General features: G+C 40.4%; 1 protein-coding gene across 9 annotated transcripts in view; it reads left to right on the top strand.

The window, feature by feature from the left end:
* qkia (QKI, KH domain containing, RNA binding a) overlaps nt 1–20859 on the top strand; it is a 106097-nt gene that overhangs the window by 24208 nt on the left and 61030 nt on the right. For all 9 annotated transcript variants that reach the window (XR_009646326.1, XM_060847591.1, XM_060847589.1 and 6 more), the window contains exon 2: nt 402–544. Coding sequence is in view for 8 of the 9 variants with exons in the window: in XM_060847591.1 (XP_060703574.1) it covers nt 402–544 (143 nt within the window). In the remaining variant the exon portion in view is untranslated. The remainder of the gene's footprint in view (nt 1–401; nt 545–20859) is intronic.

Genomic DNA, 20859 nt, shown 5'->3' with positions numbered 1-20859 from the left:
CTGCATTATCTTCCACTGGGTGTTCTAAATTCAACTAAAAATCTCATTTGATGTGGCAGCACAAATTTTTCGAAGAGGTGTTGTCCTCTCTCTTTATTCAGGTTAGTGTTATTTAAAGTTTTGTCTCCAGTTGTTGAACTGTAAGATTGTGGATGTAGCTGCAGTGAATGCAAACCATTCCCATCCTGTCAGCTGCCTGGAGATAACTTCTGAGAATGTTAATGAGGTTGTTGGGAGCATCAAATGGGACATGATTTCACCATGCAATTTTTTGTGCATAGTCCCTCTTGCAAGCTAAAATTGGCTTTGTGAAGACTTGATTTTATTGTCTTTGATACATCAAATATTGTTTTTGAGCTTTCTTTTTTGAGTAGTTTAAAATTTTGACTTTTCTTTTACAGAAATAAGCAGAGTAAGAAAGGACATGTATACTGACACAATGAATGGCCTTGTGGATAAGCTGCCAATGGACCTACCAGAACCCATAGGACCTATTATGCAGTTACAAGAAAAATTATTTGTGCCTGTGAAAGAGTATCCAGATGTAAGTATTCTCTTTTGGTGTTTGTATGTCAGACACTGTTTTGGAAGAAGCTGTGGAATATTTAACAGGTGTTCAATATACAGAGGAACAGTGGTGGGGGGTGGGGGGTGTGGTGTGCTCACGGGTAGTGTGCTGCTGCCTAGTCTCCTGTATAGGGAGTTGACTTAGCAAGTGCTTGCTGTGTCGATCCCATTGAAATGATGGGTGGGGCTGGGGGGTTTCAGCAATGCTGCAGGTCTTCATACACAAGTGTCTACTCAGAAAGAAGCCCTGAGACAGAGGAAGAAAGGCAGGCAGAGTGAGGAAAAAGGATTGAACCCCAGGGGAGAGGCATTGAATCATTTTAACAATCATTTATCCCGAGTAAATACTGCTTGCCCGTCTTGTTCAGATAATCAAGGTTCCTCTGTACTCATCTGCCTTCATAAATAGGGCATACTCTGAAACAAGCGTTTCTTGAAAACTTTGTATAAAGTCTTATGGAAACAATTTCAAAATTCATGCTGTAAAAATATCTCCATTGATATTTTGATATTTTATGCAGGTATTGACTCAATGCATTGAAATGAAAAGGCAGCTGGCACAAGCTTTTAGATATTTGTAATTAACCTGTTCAGATATGTTATGGCACCTCTTGAGCAAGTGGGCATTGAACCCAGACCACCTGTCTCGGGTAGGAATACTACCCCACTGCACCATAAGAGCCTTTATTTCTGATCAGCTTGTCCAGATGTTTATTACACAACACTGCAGAGAGTGGGACTTGAATCCTGGCTCTCTGTGCTAAGACCCCTTTAGGGCCAGTTTTTACTGTACACTTTTAAAAATTAGATCCATGTATTCCTAATTGCTGTTGGTTTGCCCTTTTCTGGGTCATAATAGGACTAGTAGACTTGTTCTTTGTACCTCTGCTGTGTATATCCCATGTAAAATACTGACTCTTGTCTATCAGTGATTTTGGTTGTAAAACTGCAACCATGTTAGAATGCAAAGAATTGTTGTCTCCATGCAGACTGATATCTACAGGGTGAAGGAAAATATCTTGAGAATCTGGTGATTAAGTAAAGTACAAATGAAAGCAATGAAATGGCTAAAGAAATGATCTTGAATTCAGTACAATATCTGCTGAACTTTCAGTGGCAAAGGAGGAAGGGACTTATGCCATTCACGGATAATTGGGCTCCATAAATCAGACTCCTGCTTTGTTTTTTTTCTTAAATTATGTGAGATGTGTGCCTACTGACTAGGTCAGCGATTGTAAAAAGATGGTGCATTGCTTTGCATCTGAGTGATTTGCAGTATGTTTTCAGGTGGTAGTTAAGGTTAACGCTCATTTTGGTTGCAGTCACGGGTCAGATGAAGTAAATGTAAACAATTATTTTACTGAAGGATAATGGTGAACCTGTTGAGCTTTTACAGCAATCTGATTTTGTCTTTCTATTCCTGAATTGTGTGGTTAATTTGAACATGTTCCTGGATAGTTTGTGCCTCTGGATTGCAGAGAATTTAAATAAACAAAATTTAATTTCACTTCTGAAGGGCATAGTCAATGAAGAGGCCATGATACAGCTAATGATTATACTGGAGAAAGTTTGATGAAATGAGTGTTGATGGTATACTGCTTTTGGGGGTTGAATGGAGGACAAACCCCTGGGATATCCTAAAATCTTGCTTTGTCACTTCACTTGTTGTAAAGGTGCACTAATTTTGAAATGAACTTGTAGATCCATACCTCTTTTGAGATGCCATATGATTGCAATACCTGTGGTAATGTAAAGTCTTCTTTAAAATAGAACTAGTGTCAGCATACAGGCAGTTCTTCTGTAAAATGTGTTTCGTTAATGCAAATTCAATATAACATTAATGAATTGAGGACACTTTCTAAAGCCCAAGCCTTTAAAGCCTGTATTGGTTATAACGCAATTTCTGGCCCCATTAATTTAAATCATGCTGCTATTACATGATTTTCTTAACATGGGATTGCAGGAGAACAGAATTAGTGTTATAGCAGAACTGACTGTAGTTGATAACCTCAGTCATTGTATCTACTTTTTGTTTTCTGTTCCCCTCTCTCGCCTTGTCCCTTTTTTTATTCTTTTTTTCTCTCTTGATGTCATCGCTGGCTAGCCCTGGATTCATTGCCCATCCCAAATTGCCATAGGATGGTTGAGAGTTAACCACATTGCTTTGGGGTCTGGAGTCACAGGCCAGATTGGGTAGGAATAACTAGCTTCTTTCCTTGGGTTTAATGAATCAGATGAATGTTTACAACAGTTGAGTGGTTACATCATAACCATTAGGCCAGCTTTTCAAATCCAGGTTTTTCTTAATTCAAACCTCATCCCCCAAAATGAGATTTGAACCCACATCACCAAATCATTAGCCTGAGTCTTGCGATTACTCGCCCAGTGATAATTCTACTAGGCTACTGCCACACCATGCCTTCTAACAATTTTTTTAATGGTTCTTAGTTTCTCAGCCCTAATTGTCTTCTCTTCATCATGGACATCAATCTTGCTACCTAGTGACTCTAAAGGTATCTCCTCTTAAACGGATCAACTAGTTCCTACCAGTTACTGCTTGGCTGACCTTTGCATTGAACAACTTGTCCTTTAACACTCCTTCCTCCTAAAAGGTGTTTTGGTAACCCATAAGTACTCATGGGGATGAAAATGTGTTGCTGGAAAAGCACAGCAGGTCAGGCAGCGTCCAAGGAGCAGGAGAATCGACATTTCGGGCATGAGCCCTTCAGCTCTGATCTCCAGCATCTGCAATCCTCACTTTCTCCTGGTACTCATGGGGATGTCAACCTCTTTGTAAGATATGAAACTAATTTATTTTTTTTCAGTCCCACTTGGATTTTCAGCCATATGGATTCCAATACATTGGAAAACAGCAGTCACGAGAATAAAACCACTACAGGTTTTGAAGATCTGAAACAAATAGCTGGTGAAACTTAGGTTTGGCAGTATCTGTGAAGGCAAAGTGGAGTTAATGTAGAATCCGGTGACCCTTTAGCTATTCTATTTGTTATTTTTGTTCCTAATGCAGTCAACTCCTCTCTGCTTTGCAACTTGTCTGAACTAAACCTAGTTTGTAGAGATCTGTTATCATATCCATTATAAGTTGACCTTACTTTGGCCTTGTCACCTCCCTGTAAGGACACTGTTCCTTTGAGTTTTCCTGTCCTGCTAATGTCTTTCCTGTTAATGTGTAACCTCCATGGCAAGTGACTTGCTTGCTCTCCCCAGGAGAGACTTGTATTTGCCATGTCTGACAGGATCTTTGATATTTGTTCCAATATAAGTACATCTATCATCCCTTCCTGCTTCCAAATCTGTGATAATGTTAGGTTAGGAAGGGCAGGTTTCCACTTTTTACTTGCCTTGCTCCATCTTCCAAAGCATAATTATCTGCCAGTTGGTATGATACTACAAAATAAGTCTTCCCCAACCCTTTCAGCATTCTTAAAGGATTGTTGTTCAGGGGCACTCTTCCCTCCATCACTGTCATTACTACACATTGAGCCAGGACTGAAAATGTTGTGAATATTCTGGTCATCCAAACGTATGAGTCAGCATTGAAATGTTACTTGGAGTAAAGGATTAACTGATTTTTTTTTATATATATAAAGCTACTAAACACGTGTGCCAGCAGCTATGTCATAAAATGTAGCCACGTGGATCTGAGGTCTATGTCTATGAAGTTCCCAAAGATTTTGTTGGCATTCAGTTGTAAGCTTTTGAATTGCACAGCAAATATTTTACAGATACGGAGATGTTATCTACATACCACAGAAGCTGCAATCATGAATTAACATGATGAACCTTTAAAAGTGTGCCATACTTGAGATCTCAGATAGATATATGGTTAGATTTGCAGAAGCAATTTAGTTATGGACTGATGTACTGAAATATGACATTTGTGTGATGACTGTCAGTTTTTGAAAGGCTTTTTATAAACTGGAAAATGCAGGCAATATTGGTGCTCTTGGATTGGAATATGATATCAAAGACAGCTATTTTTCACAGTTCTTTAACACTCCTGTTCAAGTGGTGCACCAATATGAATTTCCCCCGAGATATAATCACTGTTTTAAAGGCATATACAACAGAACTTGTGACATAATCTCATTTTATTTCTTGAATGAGAACCTGCATTATTTTGCTGTTTAAGGGATTTGACCATAGTACTTGATGAACTACCTATACTTGGGGTTTATTATGTCAAGCTGAGTAGAGACACCCCTGGCAGCTTTGACAAGATTGCATTCTCAGCACTGAAGTGTCTGTTTTATAACTGAGATTCTGCTATGGTGTTTGTCCTCATCTGCCAAATTACAAGACTGAAACAGCTGCCCGAACTAACACCAAGTTCATACTGCTGCAAATTCAAAATATTTGCTGTCTTAAGGATTAGATGTATTTGAGTGGATGGGCATATTTTTAGACATATTTGTGAATGAGTTAATGATTTTGTAAACTGCATAAATAGTCCACTTTGCATTTTTGGTGAAACTATTCCTGAATCAGCAAGACTTGATTTAAACTTATTTTTGAATCAAGCTATTCGGGGATGTTAATACACCTCTCCTGGAGCAGATGGACCTTGAAACTAAGCCTCCCAATCCAGGGGCTTTACCACTGCACTACACGTACCTAGGCTTGATTCTAAATTTATTTTCAAATCAACATGTTCAGAGATGTTAGTGCACATCTGTGGAATAGGTGGAACTTGAACTCAGGTGACCCTGATCCAGGGGCTGGGCAACATTACTGCCAAAAGAGGCCATTAAAACTGGTGTCACCCTATTTCTTCTTCAACCCATTCAGAGATTCTATGCCTCTGGTACCTCTTGAACTTGGACCTCCTGGTCCAGTGCTAGGGACTCTATCACAATGACACGAGGGCTCAGGCTTGACTTTAATTTTTAAACTTTTATTTAACTTTTATGAATATTACACACCTCTGGAGGAGGTGGGTCTTGAGCCCAAGCCTCCAAGTGCAAGGGTTGTACCACTGCATCACAAAGGTTCCACACATGAAATTAACCTATTTTTTCTAATCAACCTGTTCAAAGAATTTGCCCACCTCTGTAGTGGGCCTTGAACCCAGACTTTGCATTCCAGGGTAGGGACACTACCACTACCACAAGCCTTGGCTTGATTTTAAAGTATTGAGTTAACTGTTCTCAGCTGGATTCTGCAAAAGTGTATTTTATAACCCTTAAATCAGATTAATCAACAAGGTAAATGAATTAATGTTTCTGATTGTCCCGATTCCATTCCGAGGATACTGTTTATTTCAGCTGTATTGTCTCAAGTGGGTAAGTAGTTGCTTAAAAGTTGCTGCTGGGCAAGGTGCCAAATGGTTACTTGTGACTTGAGTTTGAGCTCTTCTAGTTTTTGAGGCTGGGGAAAGAAAAAAAAAACACTAAACCCTTAATTTGACTGAAATATTTGAATTTCTGGTGATTGTATTGGACTATGGTAGTACAGATGTTTCCTACTAATCAAACTTGGCTGATGCAGGTTTCTAAAGTAGATTGCATAGTGGGCTGCTAAATAGATTTTAGGTTAGCTTGATTTGCAATTTCGCCTACACAGATAAGCAGACTACTTTGCAAACACATTCTTTGTTGGGCTCCCTTGTGACAGAGTTCCTGCCCCTGTACTGGGAGGCCTGGATCAAAGTTCCACCTGCTCCAGAGAGGGGAAATAGTGCCTTACTAACTTGAGTTTTTTTTGAGGATGTGACAAAAATGGTTGAGGGAAAAGTGATTGTCTCCATGGAGTTCAGTAAAGTCTTTTACAAGGTCCCTCATGGCAGACTGGTACAGAAACTGAAGTCATGTGATATTAGGGGTGAGTCAGCAAGATGGATACAGAACTGGCTTAGTCAGAGAGACAGATGGTAGTGGTGGAAGGATGCTTTTTGGAATGGAGGGTTGTGACTAGTGTTCCACAGGGATCCAAGCTGGGACCTCTTTGTGGACTACATAAATGAATTGGAAGAAAACAGCTGGTGTAATCTTGCAGATGATCCAAAAATTGGAGTTGTGGAGAGTGAGGATTATCATGATACAGGATATAAATCAGTTGGAGGCATGGGCAGAAAAATGGTAGATGAAGTTGAGTCTGGACAAATGAGCTGATGCATTTTGGAAGGTCAAGTACAGATAGAAAGTATGCAGTGAATGGCAGAGCCTTTAAGAGTATTGATATGCTGAGGCATCTGAGTGTGTGGGTCCACATAGCTGAAGGTGGCAGTGCAGGTAGATAAAGTAGTTTTAAAAAATAAAGGCCTGTGGCATGCTTACCTTCCTTGGAAGGGGCGTGGAGTATAAAGACAGACAGGTATGCTGCAGCTTTATAAAACTTGAGTTAGGCCAAACCTGGAATATTGTTTACAGTTCTGGTCGCCATACTGCCAGAAGGATGTGGATGCATAGCAGAAGCTACAGAAAAGGTTTACCAGGACGCGGCTTTGTATGGGGGATTTTAGCTATGAAGAAAAGATAGACTTGGTTTGTTTTCAGTGGAACGCAGGAAGTTGGTGGGTGTCCTGATAGAAGTTTATAAGGTTGTGAATGGCATGGAAAGTAGGAGGCTTTCTTCCCAGGGTGGAGGAATTAATAACTAGGGGACATGGGTTTGAAATGTTGGAGGCTTGGAGGAGAAGCGTGATAGAGTTGGGGTGAAGTTTGAGATGTGCAAGGTAAGATTTTTCACATGAAGGGCAGTGATTGCCTGGAATGTGCTGCCAGAGGCGGTGGAAACCTCTGATGGATAGCAGCATTCAAGAAACACCTGATGAATACATGAATAGGAAGGGAATAGAGAGGTATGGATTCTGCAAGTGAAAAGTAGTGTGAAAGGGCAAAATGTCAGCACAGGCTTTGAGGGCTGAATGGCCTTTTCATGTGCTGTATTGTTCCATGTTCTAAATCTCTGAACATGTTGATTAGAAAGATAGGTTAAATAAAAAAAATTAAGTTGTCTCCCTCACTTTCATTTATTTTAATTGCCAGATCTTGACTTGAATGTTTTTAGCCATGCTTTGCATGATAGTATGAAGGTTACAGCCTTAAGCGCAAAATGTAATCCATTTTCTATATTTTGCTATTCTGCAGCCTCTGGTAAATACCCAGGACTGTTTCGCTATACTTATCCGCCTGAATCATTTTAGTTGATCTATGAAAACGAAGCTATTGCATTCATACTGACCAGTGGGATAAGGGGTGGGGTACCTTCGAAAAGACATGGTAAAACAATAAGCGACCATTTTATTTGTTTTAAATATGTCATCCTGATTACAGACAATGCATTCAGAGGTTAGGAAAAAATATTGTGATTCTTTATAGACTTTGAGGGGTGGACAGAACAATTTTAAGATATAAATCCTTTTTTCTATCTGATTGGAGTGAGGTTTTGGTTTACAAATATGTGGAGAACAGTTAGATTTGCCGAGTTGCATCTCAAATCTAGTTTGGATTTTTATGGAAAAATTTTAATGTGCTCAAGGAAATGGAATGAGGTGACCTTGCTCAAGTCAAAAAATTACATTCAGCTAATGTTGCCATGTTAAATCTTGTTTGTGATTTGTTGATATGTTTTGATATCAATTATCTTCTGACTGTTAAAAGGACAAATCTCAAAAATACAAAATTGTTCAATTTTAAAGCAAAGCTGCAAATGCGACTGGCCCCTTTTCTTAAAATCTAGACGCTACATGAAAATGTCATATTTTTAATGCACTCCCTTAAATCGAATGTTCCCTTTTTTTCATGTTACAATGTGACTCTGGCTAAAGTTTGGTTAATCAAACACAACAAGCCTGCCTGACTAAAGGCCAGTATGGGTATGTGGTTAGTTTTTTTGGAAATGTAAGAAGCATTTTGGGTTTCACTGATTTTTGCTAAAGAGCTTGTACTGAATTCTAATTTTATTTGACATGCTTTAAAATATTAAAATATTCCGCAAGATGTTATTGGGATATTTTTAGTTGGGAGAAAGGAGTAAAGCTGTGGCATGTTGTATACACTGCACACATTTGCCAGATTATTTTGAGCTATGTCGCTAGCAGATTTTTGAAGTCTTTCTCTGGGAATGCATTGGGTTTCCAGATTTGAAGTCTGTGATGATTTTTGTTTTTTGAAAGTTTTTTCTATTACTGACTTGTACTTCTAATCACAGTATGGGTTAACCACTGACTTCCTGCATGAACCATGTAAACTTGATGCACTTGCCTTTAGCCTGGCATTAAATGTTAGAATCATCTAGTACAGAATGAAGTTGGTCAATACCTATGGACTTCAAATTGAAGTTAATCTACCTCCTCTTGGTGGAGGAAGCATTCTGAATAGCATTTGGCTCACTACTGCAATCTATCAAACTGCTTTGAACCATCTGTTTGCACTTTTCATTAGACCTGTAATGGTTCACTTTTTTTCTCACTAAAAGATAAAGTAATGAACAACATTGTGTGATTAGCACTATTCAAATTCTAGCGCTATCTCAGCCTCTGATTTAAGGATGCTTGAGCATTTCTTACTGCTTTGCATCTTTTCCCCTTCCTCATAGAATGATCATTGTCAACAAGAGTAAGAGAAGGTATGTTGGTAAATATATATGTGGGGCTCTGGAGCATAAGTGGAATAAGAAGAATAAAATAAACTTGTATCACAGACTTAAAAATCACAATTAGTTACTTTTGAAAACTCAATGTAGTTGATTTTCTCTAAATAATTTAACATGGCAAATTTCTCATTTTGCTTGACTGTGTCTTATTACTTGGAGCTCCTGATGACCAAGTCAGTTTTGGTTGCATTAATAAATACTAAGGTGTTGCTATACATTCAAGCTGTGAATTGAAATTATTAAAGTTTAGTTTTGTAGTTGATAAATTATTACTGAATCAGTTACTTGAGGCTAAATGTAAGTTATGGGGAAGAGCAGTTGATTGACCCCAGACCAGAAAAGTGTACTGCAGGGAGTTGTATCAGATTTGAGAAATTGTTGGTCAGTTTTTTGTGTAAGACATTGCAGTTTCTCTTGCAGACATTGTCATCTTGTAGCTAATACTAACTAGTTATGAGTTGCAACTTCTCTGAGCAAGCATTCTTGATCTGTCTAACATGACTGAAAATAATGCAGCCTTTATGTCAATGTAGCATACCATGCTAAAACTTTGACTTAGTTTTGTTCTTCCAAAACCAAGGGAGCTTTCTGCAAATAATGGAAATATGAATTCATTTTTCTTCTGTCTGAGCAATGTTCATTTTGAAGATATGCATAATTGGGACATGAGAAAAAAGCTGCAGTGGGGAGACTTGACCAATCTCAAAACACTAGGAGGACATTTGAAATAAGGAGCCTGGACTTTCCTTGCTCAGGTTCTTAAGTCAAACATTTTGTGAAGGCTTATCTGCTTGTTGAAATTTCATTAAAACAAATTTTGAAATTAGTAGTTAGGTATGGTGGGGCTAAAAATGTTGCATGTGTAGTCTTCAATTTTCTTTTTTGCATGTTAATTGTGGTTGTAGGAATCTGCAAGCTACTGAGTTTGTAAAATATCTTTCAAATCCCTATTTAGAAATTCTTTTTCTTTTACAATTGGTAATAAGTAGACTGATTTCACAAACAGAAATGTAACTCCTCGAACATTCCTGTTCCTGCATGAATTTGCAACACTGCAATTTTGATCCCCATGAGCTTTTTCGTATTTATCACCAGTTATTTTGCAGAATTGCTATTTTGGCACTGGTGACCTTGAGTTGAATTTGTATCAAACTTATTTTCGATTTCCAAAGTTGTGAAAAGGTACATGTCCTGGAGGCAGTCACCCTAGATCTACTAACATCGGTTATTATGTGAAGGCACTGTAAAGATATGCAATTCCTTCTAAACATTATTAATGACATTAAGCTTATTTAGCACCTTAAGATTTTGTTGCTGGTGTCTTAGATGATATAGGTAGAAAGTGTATGGGGGAGAAAAGCTGAGTATTCCAAGAGGGGGAAGAATCTAGATTAACAGTTCATCTATATTGTGCTCTAATTTTGCTATGGAATTTCTAGAAGAAATCCTGGAAATAGCAGATCAGGCAGTGTCTGTGTGAGAGCTTTCAATTCATGACTTAAAATTAGAAAAAGTTGGCGGTTACCAGATTATAATGAATGTGACCTGACTCCCACTTGAATTCAAGTTTTTATTCTACATTGCTGTTGTGTTGGATTTTCTTGATGCCTTTAATGTATAGAATTGTAAATGATTCTGCCTACAGGCTTTGTGTTCTGTTAAACATCCACCATTATACAAACTTCTCTTAGCACAGTTTGTTAAAATAGTTGGACATCTTTTGCAAAATCTGTCAAGGAGTTGAACTGCTTTTGAATGGTTGATTGCTGCAAGTCCAATCTGAAACTGCTTTCTACAGAGTTGACATTAGTACTGAAGATAACTTTATTTAAAATCTGATTTCCGTTAATCATTGTTTGCCATAGCTTACAGCCACTAATTTTGCACTTGTTCATAACTTTATAGTGAATAGTTGCATGGAAAGTTTTGCATTTCAGATGTTGCTGCCATTCCACACATTTTAAATGCTAAAGAATTGATTGGTGATCACTCTTTTTTTCATAGAATCCCAAGTGTGGAGAGAACCCCCACCCCCAAAGTCCCTGTAACCCCTTGCATTTGTCATGGCTGATTCACCTAGTCTGCACATCCTGGATACTAGAACTGTACAGGCCCTTTGCCCCTCTGTTGAGCCGGCCTTTTAACCTACTCTAAGATCAGCCTATCCGAGAGTCACTTAATGTATCTGACTCAACTACCATTGCTGGCAGTGCATTCAACACACCCACCCCACACTTTAAAATCCTACCTTTTGACATCTTCCCTAAACCTTCCTCCAATCATTATAAAATTATGCCCCTTTGTGATAGACATTTGCACCATGGGAAAAATGTCTCTAGCTATTCACTCTGTGTGGCTCTCAACATCTTGTACACTTCTATCAAGTCACCTCTCATCTTCCTTTTGCTCCAATGAGAAGCCCTAGCTGCCTCAGTCTTTGTAAGACGTGCCCTCCACTCCAGGCAACATCCTGGTAAATCGTCCTTTGCACAGTCTCTCAAGCTTCCATGTCTTTCCTATAATGAGGTGACCAGAACTCAACTCAGTATTCCTAGTGTGGTCTAACCAGGGCTGTATAGAGCTGCACCATCATCTCACTGCTCTTAACTTTGATTTGCCTGCTTGTGGAAGCCAGCATATTATACACCACCTTAACAGCCCTATCGACTTGGGTGGCCCATTTGAAGGACCTCTGGACATAGACCCCAAGATCCCTCTGTTCCTCCACACTGCCAAGAATCCTGTCTTTAACTCTGCATTCTGCATTCTGCATTCAAATTTGACTTTCCAAAGTGAATGACATCACACTCTTCTTCTCTCTCTCCCCCCCCCCCCCCCCCCCCCCGCCCCCCCCCGCCCAAGGCTGAACTCCAATCTGCCACTTATCCACCCAGCTCTGCTGTCAATGTCCTGTTGCATCCTACACAGTCCTCCACACTACCCACAACTCCTCAAAGGTTTGTGTCATTGGTGAACTTACTAACCTACTCTTCCAAGTGATTTATAAAATTCAAAGTGTAGAGGTGCCAGAACTGATCCCTATGGAACACCACTAGTCACTAGGCTCCAGGCTGAGTACTTCCATCTACCACCACCCTTCTATTGGCCAGCCTATTCTGTATCCAGACAGCCAGATTTCCCTGTATCCCATGCCTCCTTGCTTTCTGAATAAGCCTACCACCTCTTGCTAAAATCCACGTACACCATATCCACTGCTCTGCTTTTGAAGTGTTCAGTTACATCCTCAAAGAATTCAGTAAGGTTTGAGAGGCATGACCTGCCCCTTAAAGCCATGTTGACTATCTCTAATCAAACTGATTTTCAAGTATTCATAAATCAGTCTCGGAATCCTCTCCGATACTCTTCCCACCACTGACCTAAGACTAACTAACTGGTCTATAATTCCCAGGAGTATCCCTATTCCCTTGAACGAGGGAGTAACATTTGCCACCCTCCAATTATCTGGCACTATTTCAATGGACAGTGAGGGCGCAAGGATCATCACAAAAGATGCAGCACTCTCTTCCCTCGCTTCCAGTAGTAATCTAAGGTATATCCCATCTGATCCGGTGACTTATCAATCCTTATGTTTTTCAAAATTTTTAGCACATCCTCCTTCCTAACATCAAACTGTTCTAGCAGAAGTCTGTTTCATGCTGTCCTTGAATGTCAAGGTCCCTCTCAATAGTGAATACTGAAGGAAAGTAGTCATTAAGGACCTCCCCATCTTCCTCTGACTCCAGGCGCAAGTTCCCTCCACTATCCCTGACTGGCCCTACCTTCGTCTGGCCATTCTGTTCCTTATAAGTGTAGAATGCCTTGGGGATTTCCTTAATCCTATCTGCTAAAGCTCTTTCATGACCCCTTCTAGGTCTCCTAAGTCCATTCTTCACTTCCTTCTTGGTGACCTGTAACCCTGTAAAGCTCTGTCTGATCCTTGGCTCCTCAATCTTAAGCTTCCTTCTTTCTCTTGATTAGATGTTCCACATCCTTTGTCACCCTTCCTTGCTTCAGTGCTAGAGCGGTTTGTCCCACTATCAGCAAGTGCTTCCTAAACACCCCTACGTCATGCATTTCCCTGAGAACATCTGTTCCTAATTTAGGTACCTCCGTTCCTGCCTAAGCATTGTAACTATCTTCCCCCAACTAAATGCTTTGTACTGTCTGCTCCTATCCTTCTCCATGAGTATATTTAAGATCAGGGAGTTGTGATCCCTAACACTGAAATGCTCTCCCACCAAGAGCTTTGACATCAGGCATGGTTTGTTGCCAAATAGCAAATCCAGTTTGGCCTCCCCTCTAGTTGGCCTATCTACATATTGTGTCAGGAACCCTCCCTGGCCACACCTGAAAAAAGCTGCTCCATCCAAACTATTTGAATTAAGGTTCTAATCAATGTTGGGGAAGTTAAAGTCACCCATGCCAACAACCCTATTACTTCTACAGCGTTCCAAAATCTATCTCCCAATATCTACTCCTGTGTCTCTGTTGCTGTTCAGGGTCCTGTGGAAAACTCCCAATAAAGTGACTGTTGCTTTGCTGTTTCTGACTTTTTCTCATACTGACTCCTCGACAATCTCCCTTCCTGCAGCTGTGATACTATCTCTGATTAACACTGCCACTTCTCCAGTCCAACCCCCCCCCCCCCCCCCCCCATTCTTTTTGAAGCATCTGAACCTTGGACATCCAACAGCCATTTCTGCCCTTGTGATATCCAAATCTCTAATGGTCGCAACATCGGTTTAAAATACTGATCTATGCTGAGAGTTTGTCACCTTTATTCCTGATATTAGCATGACAATAGCACTTCAAACCATCATACTGACCACCTTTGCCTTATCAAGTGCCTATCCCTCCTCTCAAACTCTGCGCACTTTATCTGACTGTTCACTAGATACATCTGATCTGTAGCTCAGGTTCCCGCCCCCTGCCAATCTAGTTTAAATCCTCTCGCAAACCACCTGCCCAGTATATTGGTGCCGTTCCCAATTGAGGTGCAACCTGTCCTTCCTAAACACTTATCACTCTCCCCAAAGATATTCTAATGATTCACATAGCTAAAGCTTCTCTCCTACACCAGCCCTGCAACCATATGTTCATCTGCACTCACTCTCTGCTCTTAGCCTCACAAGCACGTGCCACCGGTTGCAAACCTGAGAATACACTTCTTCTCGTCCTGCTTGCTAGCTTCCAACCTAACTCCCTGTATTTTCTCTTCACGTCGTCCTCCCTTCCCCTATGTCATCAATACAAATTGTGTACCACAACTTCTGGCTGCTCTCCCTCTTAAGAATCCTGTAGACTCAATCCGAGACATCCCTGACCTTGGCACCCAGGAGGTTAAACATACCATCATGTAGTCTTGCTTGTGATCACAATCTCCTGTCTGGTCCTGTCCCTATTTGAATCTCCTATCACTCTTGCCTCTCCTGTTTTCCCCCTCCCCTTCTGAGCCACAGGGTGCCAGAATTCCCAAAACAGTATACCTATCATTGAAGGGAACAGCCACCGGGGGTCCCTGCATGATCTGCATATTCAGTTTCTCCTGCCCTCTTTCTCTCTCCTGACGGTCACCCAGCTACCTTTGTCCTCTAACTTAGGTGTGATTACCTCTATAACTCCTCTCTTTGGACTCCCGAATGATCTGAAGTTCATCCAGCTCCAGTTCCCTAACATGATCTGTGAGGGTGCACTTCTTGCAGGTCAAGTCAGCAGGAACATCAGTGGTGACCCTTAGCTCCCACGTCCTGTAAACGGAGCATGCAACTGCCCTAGTCTCTTATCCCCCTCTGCTCTAAAGTGCCAAGAGAAATTGGATAAATGGAGAAAAATCCTTACCATGTGTGGAGGGTTGGTAAGGTCTTTTGTTTTGGTTAGAGTAGGACAGCGGGTGGGAGAACTAGTTTACTCACAGCCTGAATATATCAGTTCACGTGCCCAGCAATTCCTGTGCCAGTGTCCACTACAGTTGAGCCTTCACTCCGCCTATTCATGAGAAGCCTTAATTGGCAAATTTGGCTTCCCAATAGCCCCTGCTCCATGCTCACTGCTGCTGCAATGGAGGCCGCTGGCTTGAGAGAAGTAGTTAATCAGACAACTTAGCTTCCTGGGTTGATTTAGCATGGTAAATTCACCTAACCTGCACATCTTTGGGCTGGGGAGGAAATGAGAGCACCCAGAGGAAAGCCCTGCAGACACTGGGTGAAGGTGCAAACTCTATACAGACAATTGCCCAAGGCTAGAACCGACCCCAGGTTCCTGATGTTGAGGCAGCAATGTAATGCCATCATTTAAAAAGAAAAGAGACAAAAAAAACACATGAGCTATAGGGAAAGGCTGAACAGGCTGGGGCTGTTTTCCCTGGAGCATCTGAGGCTGAGGGGTGACTTGTAGAGGTTTACAAAATTGAGGGGCATGGATAGGGTAAATAGGCAAAGTCTTTTCCCTGGGGTCGGGGAGTCCAGAACTAGAGGGCATAGTTTAGGGTGAGAGGGGAAAGATACGAAAGAGACCTATGAGGCAACTTTTTCACAGAGGGTGGTACGTGTATGGAATGAGCTGCCAGAGGAAATGGTGGCGGCTAGTACAATTGCAACATTTAAGAGGCATTTGGATGGGGATATGAATAGGAAGGGTTTGGAGGGATATTGGCTGGGTGCTGGCAAGTGGGCTAGATTGGATTGGGATATCTGGACAGGTTGGACCGAAAGGTCTGTGTACATCTCTCTGACTCTGACTCTATAGGCCAGTTACCTTTAACATCCATTATTTGGAAAGTGTAAAAAGGCTATTGTAAAAAATCTAAGAATATTTAGAATTGAGTTATATGATGAGGCAGAGCCATCGTGGCTTCTTGAAGGTGAAATCATATCTGAGATCAGGATAAAGGTGAAATAGTGGATGCGATGTTTAGTCATAATACAACAGCACAGAAACAGACCCTTTTGTCCATGCTGACCAACTATCCTAAACTAAAATAACTCCAGCAAATCTCCTTCCCATCCCCTGCCCTAAAAGAAATCCCTTTCTAATTTAACAACATCTTCCAATAGTAGGGTGACCAGAGTTGTGTGCAGTATTCTAAAAGGCATTTGATAAGTAGCTTCATTTATGGTACCTTAAGGTATTTGAGGTAACAGGTGGAATATAATGTGGGAAAACATTAGATTATGTACTTTAGTGAGAAGAACTGGACAGCATGGTGACATGGTAATTATCACTTGAGTTACTACCAGGGACCGAAGAGGTTGGTACAAACTGGGCTCTATTTGTCCTGTAGGTATTTTGATTCACAAATCAAAGAATAGAGGAGCTAAATGTGGCTACAGACACAGGGCCTTGGGTGTCGTTTTGCCTGAATCACAAAGCTATTACCCTGATTCAGCAGGTAGTAGAGAAAGCCAATAGGGTGTTGGCTTTATTTCAAAGAGAATACAGTATTTTTTAAAAAATTAGTTAAAATTATACTAGGCACTAATCAGACCACAGTTGGAATACTGTGAACAATTGTTTTGGTGCCCTTTCATCTAAGGAATGATACACTGGCATTGGAAGTACTCCAGAGAATGTTTGAGGCTGATATCAGGTATGGAGAGACTCCTTTACAGATTTGAATTGTTTGGGCCTATACTCAGAACAATGAGAAACAGCTGTATTGAAATACAAGATGTTAAGTGGACCTTGCAGGATAAATGTGGACAAATTGTCTCTCCTTGTGGGAGTGTCTCTGACAAGAGGGCCTAATCGCTAATAGGTTGCATGTTTAAGACTAATGATGAGGAATATCTTTGCAGAGGATATTGAATCTCTGGAATTCTTTACTGTAGAGGGCTTCCCTTTTCCCCACTTAAAAGCATTAATTGCAAACTTAGGTAACAGTCCGATTTACATCTGGCTCAACCATGTCACTAGTCATATGTAATATTTTTGTTTATTACATGTTTGGAGAGCTAAATTGACCCTGTTTGAACCATGTTTGTTTGTTTGTTTGTTTCTTGTTTGTTTATTTGTTTTGTTTGCAAGCTAGTTTTCTGTAGCTTTTTATTCATAGGAGAGTTCAATGACCTCTTTATTGCTCAATGGGGAATATCCCTCAGTATTTCCTATTCAAGTAGCAAAGTGTGGTTAGTGTGTGTATACAGTGGAAATGAGAGCAGTTGGTTAGTCCATGTCTTGCAGGCTGGTTTTCTGGAAAACTGTTTAGTTGGGTGTTCTTTTGTAAATTGGAAGTTGGTTATAACACTTCAGCTATTAAATGTGGAATGTAAACCTGATACTTGGTCAGACTGCAGTATGTAGAAATGTCTGTCACCACCATGCTGTGACATTGCAGAATTCCACTATTGGCATCATCGTCTTCAATAGCTAGGCAGGCAAACTGGAAGATAAGTGTTCTTTGTGCTGGTCTGAAAAATTGTTGCAGCAGGTTGAATTTAATAATCAGTTGACTGAGACTGGCTGAGAATACCAAAAAGAAACAGTCAAATTTAAACATCAGGAAAGGGATATAGCAAAATATGAAAAGTAGCTGTGCTAAATTTAGTAAAGGCCAGCCTAGAATTCTTTGTTAAAATTTGTTTTCACGTGCAATTTAGCTGTTTCACTGAGCATGTTGGCACTGGGCCATTGGTGTTCCCTGTGCACTGGTGAAATTTGAGTTTAGATCTATGTGCTGCTCACAGTTAAAGATTTGATATATTACATAAGTGGATTTCTGGATGGGAGGAAGCTTTCTTGTGCGTAGTGCCTCAGATGGTCTTTGGCCTCCTGATTTTTCATAAAGTTGAAAGTGATTGAACCTAACATGAGGTTCAGTTCCAGATGTTTATGATAATGTCAGTGAGCTAATAGGAAAAAGCCTTTAGTCCAATTACATAGTTGTTGGTCAAAAACAATTACATAATTGTTCTAATCTAGTTCTTCAACATTACCCAAAACTCTCTGCCTTTGCATCATGTTCACTTCTCAATACTTAAATGTCATGTGGGTTTCTGTCTCTAACACACTTGCAGTGCATTCCAGATTCAAAACTTTTTTCCTTCATCTCTTCTAAGCCTTCTGCCCTTACCTTTAAAATCATGTCTCCTAGTAATTGATCCCTCCAAGTGGAAAAGTTTCTTCCTGTCTACCCTCCCTAAGTCTTTCATAATTATATTGATCTCGATCGTGTTCTACCCCTCCCCCATCCCCTCTGATTTTGGGCTGATTCAACATGGTTTTATAAAAGGGAAAAGGCATTTGGCAGATTTTTTTTGAAGATAGATAGATAGAATCAGTGAAGTGGTTCGAATCAGTTGCATCATACCTAAGTTTTTGAAAGGCAGTGCAACAAAGTTTTTAGTGCACAACATAAGTGTCATACTGTTTTCTCCCGCCCCCCCCCCCCCCCCCCCAAACAAAAAGTCTGAGTTAAAAGCTCAGACAGTAGTTTTACCTCCTCCTTCCCTCCGGGCCCTGGAGGGAGAGAGAATGATTTCCAATGTGCACAAAGACATTAGTTCATGGTCTTCTTTGGAAGAGTAGTTTCTAAATGAATTATAGTAATTTTACAGGGAGGAGAGTTCCGATAAGGCAATATACATACTGGGTGACTGTTGCAATCAGTGTCATAGTAAAGATCTGTCATTGCACAATGTATGCTCTTAACCTGAACTGGTTTCACATATGAATATTTTTCATCTTGTTAAAATGACCTTACATACTGAATGCTTCCGATAATGTTGAATGGCTGTACAAAATGAATACTTTTCCACCTTGTTAACCTATTACCCTTGCCTCTAGTACCCCTTTGTTAACTGCAAGTTCTTATCTGATTTGAGACATGATCAGCTGATCCTGCGTTTTATGAAAAACAAGAACTTACTCTTTTCCTTACCTGCTATACCCAATACACATTCTATTAAGGAGTTCATGGGATTGGAGATATTGTGGTAATATTAGGTAATGGGTTAACTGACCAGGTTAGGGATAAATGGGGCATTTTTCCAGCTGGTAGGCTGTAAATGGAGTGCCACAAAGATCATCATGTCTCTTACCGTTTGGATGAAAAAGATCAAGAATAGTACATTGGCTTTGTATCATTAGCAACATATAAATTGAGGGTGGCACAAGCTGCCATGGGGCAGGTTGAGAGAGAAAGCAGTTGTTGGCAAGCTACAGTGTGGGGAAGTAACTTTAGTATGAGAATGAAAAAAATGTTAAAGGTGCAAAACTTCTAAGATGTTGCTGTTTTAAAAGGAAGCTAGGTTTACTGATTCAAGAAGTGCAGCAATTTAGAAGGCAACAGGCATGTTGATCCTAGGAAAATGAAGTATTGAAAGTGCTGCATTGGTGTAGGTGTTTCATGAGATGGTACTTGCAGGTGTGTGCTGTTTTCACTTCCATGCAAGGGTCGATACCAACTTGAAGTCATGCTGTGAAGGTTAGTTTTGTTGCTGGAATGACAGTCATATGATAGACTAATTTTCTGGAGTTTAGTAAAATGAACATTTAGTCTAAAATGAGCATTAATCTAACATTCTGAAGGGCCTTGTCTAACGTGTAGGTTTCCTTGGCTGGTGTGTCTCGAACACAGGCACAGATTTGGAATGCAAAGATTGAATTTGGGTCCGTGATGCAAATGTTCCTTAATGTGAGAATTTTGAATCTTTGAAAATTTCCAGAATACTCAGTGGAAAATTTACAACATAATTTTGGATGTCTTAAGACATGAGGCAGGAAAGTGGAATTTAGACTTAAAATCAGCCATGATTGCTGAAAAGAGGCATGTTGCCAAAGTGTGTTTTTTGCCTTGTGCTCAATTGGTATAAGTGCAAAAATTCTGGTTTCAAACAACTACAGGCAAAAAGGATGCTTGGTTGTTGAGTGAACTATGCCAGAAGCACAGCCATGGAGTGCAGAAAGTCCACATGTATGTACAACGCACCATGAAGCAAATGCCATGTTGGCCTTTATTGGAAAGGGATTGAAGTGGAGAAATTGAGAAACCCTGAATAGGTTTAGGGTGAGAAGAGAAATATTTAAAAGGACTCTAAAGGGCAACGTTTTCACACAGGGTGGTGTGTACATGGAATGAGTTGCCAGAGGAAGTGGTGGAGACAGGTATGATTACAACATTTTAAAAGGCATCTAGATAGTCTATTTCTCTCTCAACCCTTCCTGTTCACACACGTTCTGGCAAATGGGGCTATATTAGTTGAGGGTATCTGGTCAGCATGGACAAGTTGGACCGAAGGGTCTCTTTCCATGTTGTGTATCTGTTTGATTCTATTGCCAACATTTTGAAACCACGCCTGAATTAGTAGATACTGTTTTGGTCTAAATTATTGCCTTCAGGTATGGCATAATGTGATAATGTTAGGCTCTTTTCCGGAGGTTTCACACACTGGATGCAATTCGCATGCACCAACCTCTGCAAACAGTTTATTAAAGCCTGGGTGATCCCCTTGACACACTTCGCAGGTGTGCAAAGTCAAGTCAGAAGCCCTGAACAAAGGAAACACATGTCCTTTATACAGGTCAGTTGGTAATACTCACAGGTATTCTCCTGAAAGCCCCTCCCCAAAAACACATGTTCCCAGGTACAATGAGAGAATCAGGTCATCCTCAGATACTGTAAATGTCCTAATCCTGGGGAATCGTTATGCGTACGATTTCCTGACTCATTGTCTGGGGAAA

This window comes from Hemiscyllium ocellatum, chromosome 30, assembly GCF_020745735.1.
Source record: "Hemiscyllium ocellatum isolate sHemOce1 chromosome 30, sHemOce1.pat.X.cur, whole genome shotgun sequence".
Lineage (NCBI taxonomy): Eukaryota > Metazoa > Chordata > Chondrichthyes > Orectolobiformes > Hemiscylliidae > Hemiscyllium > Hemiscyllium ocellatum.
The sequence above is the reverse complement of the archived record's forward strand: the minus strand, read 5'-3'. Positions and strand labels throughout refer to the sequence as shown.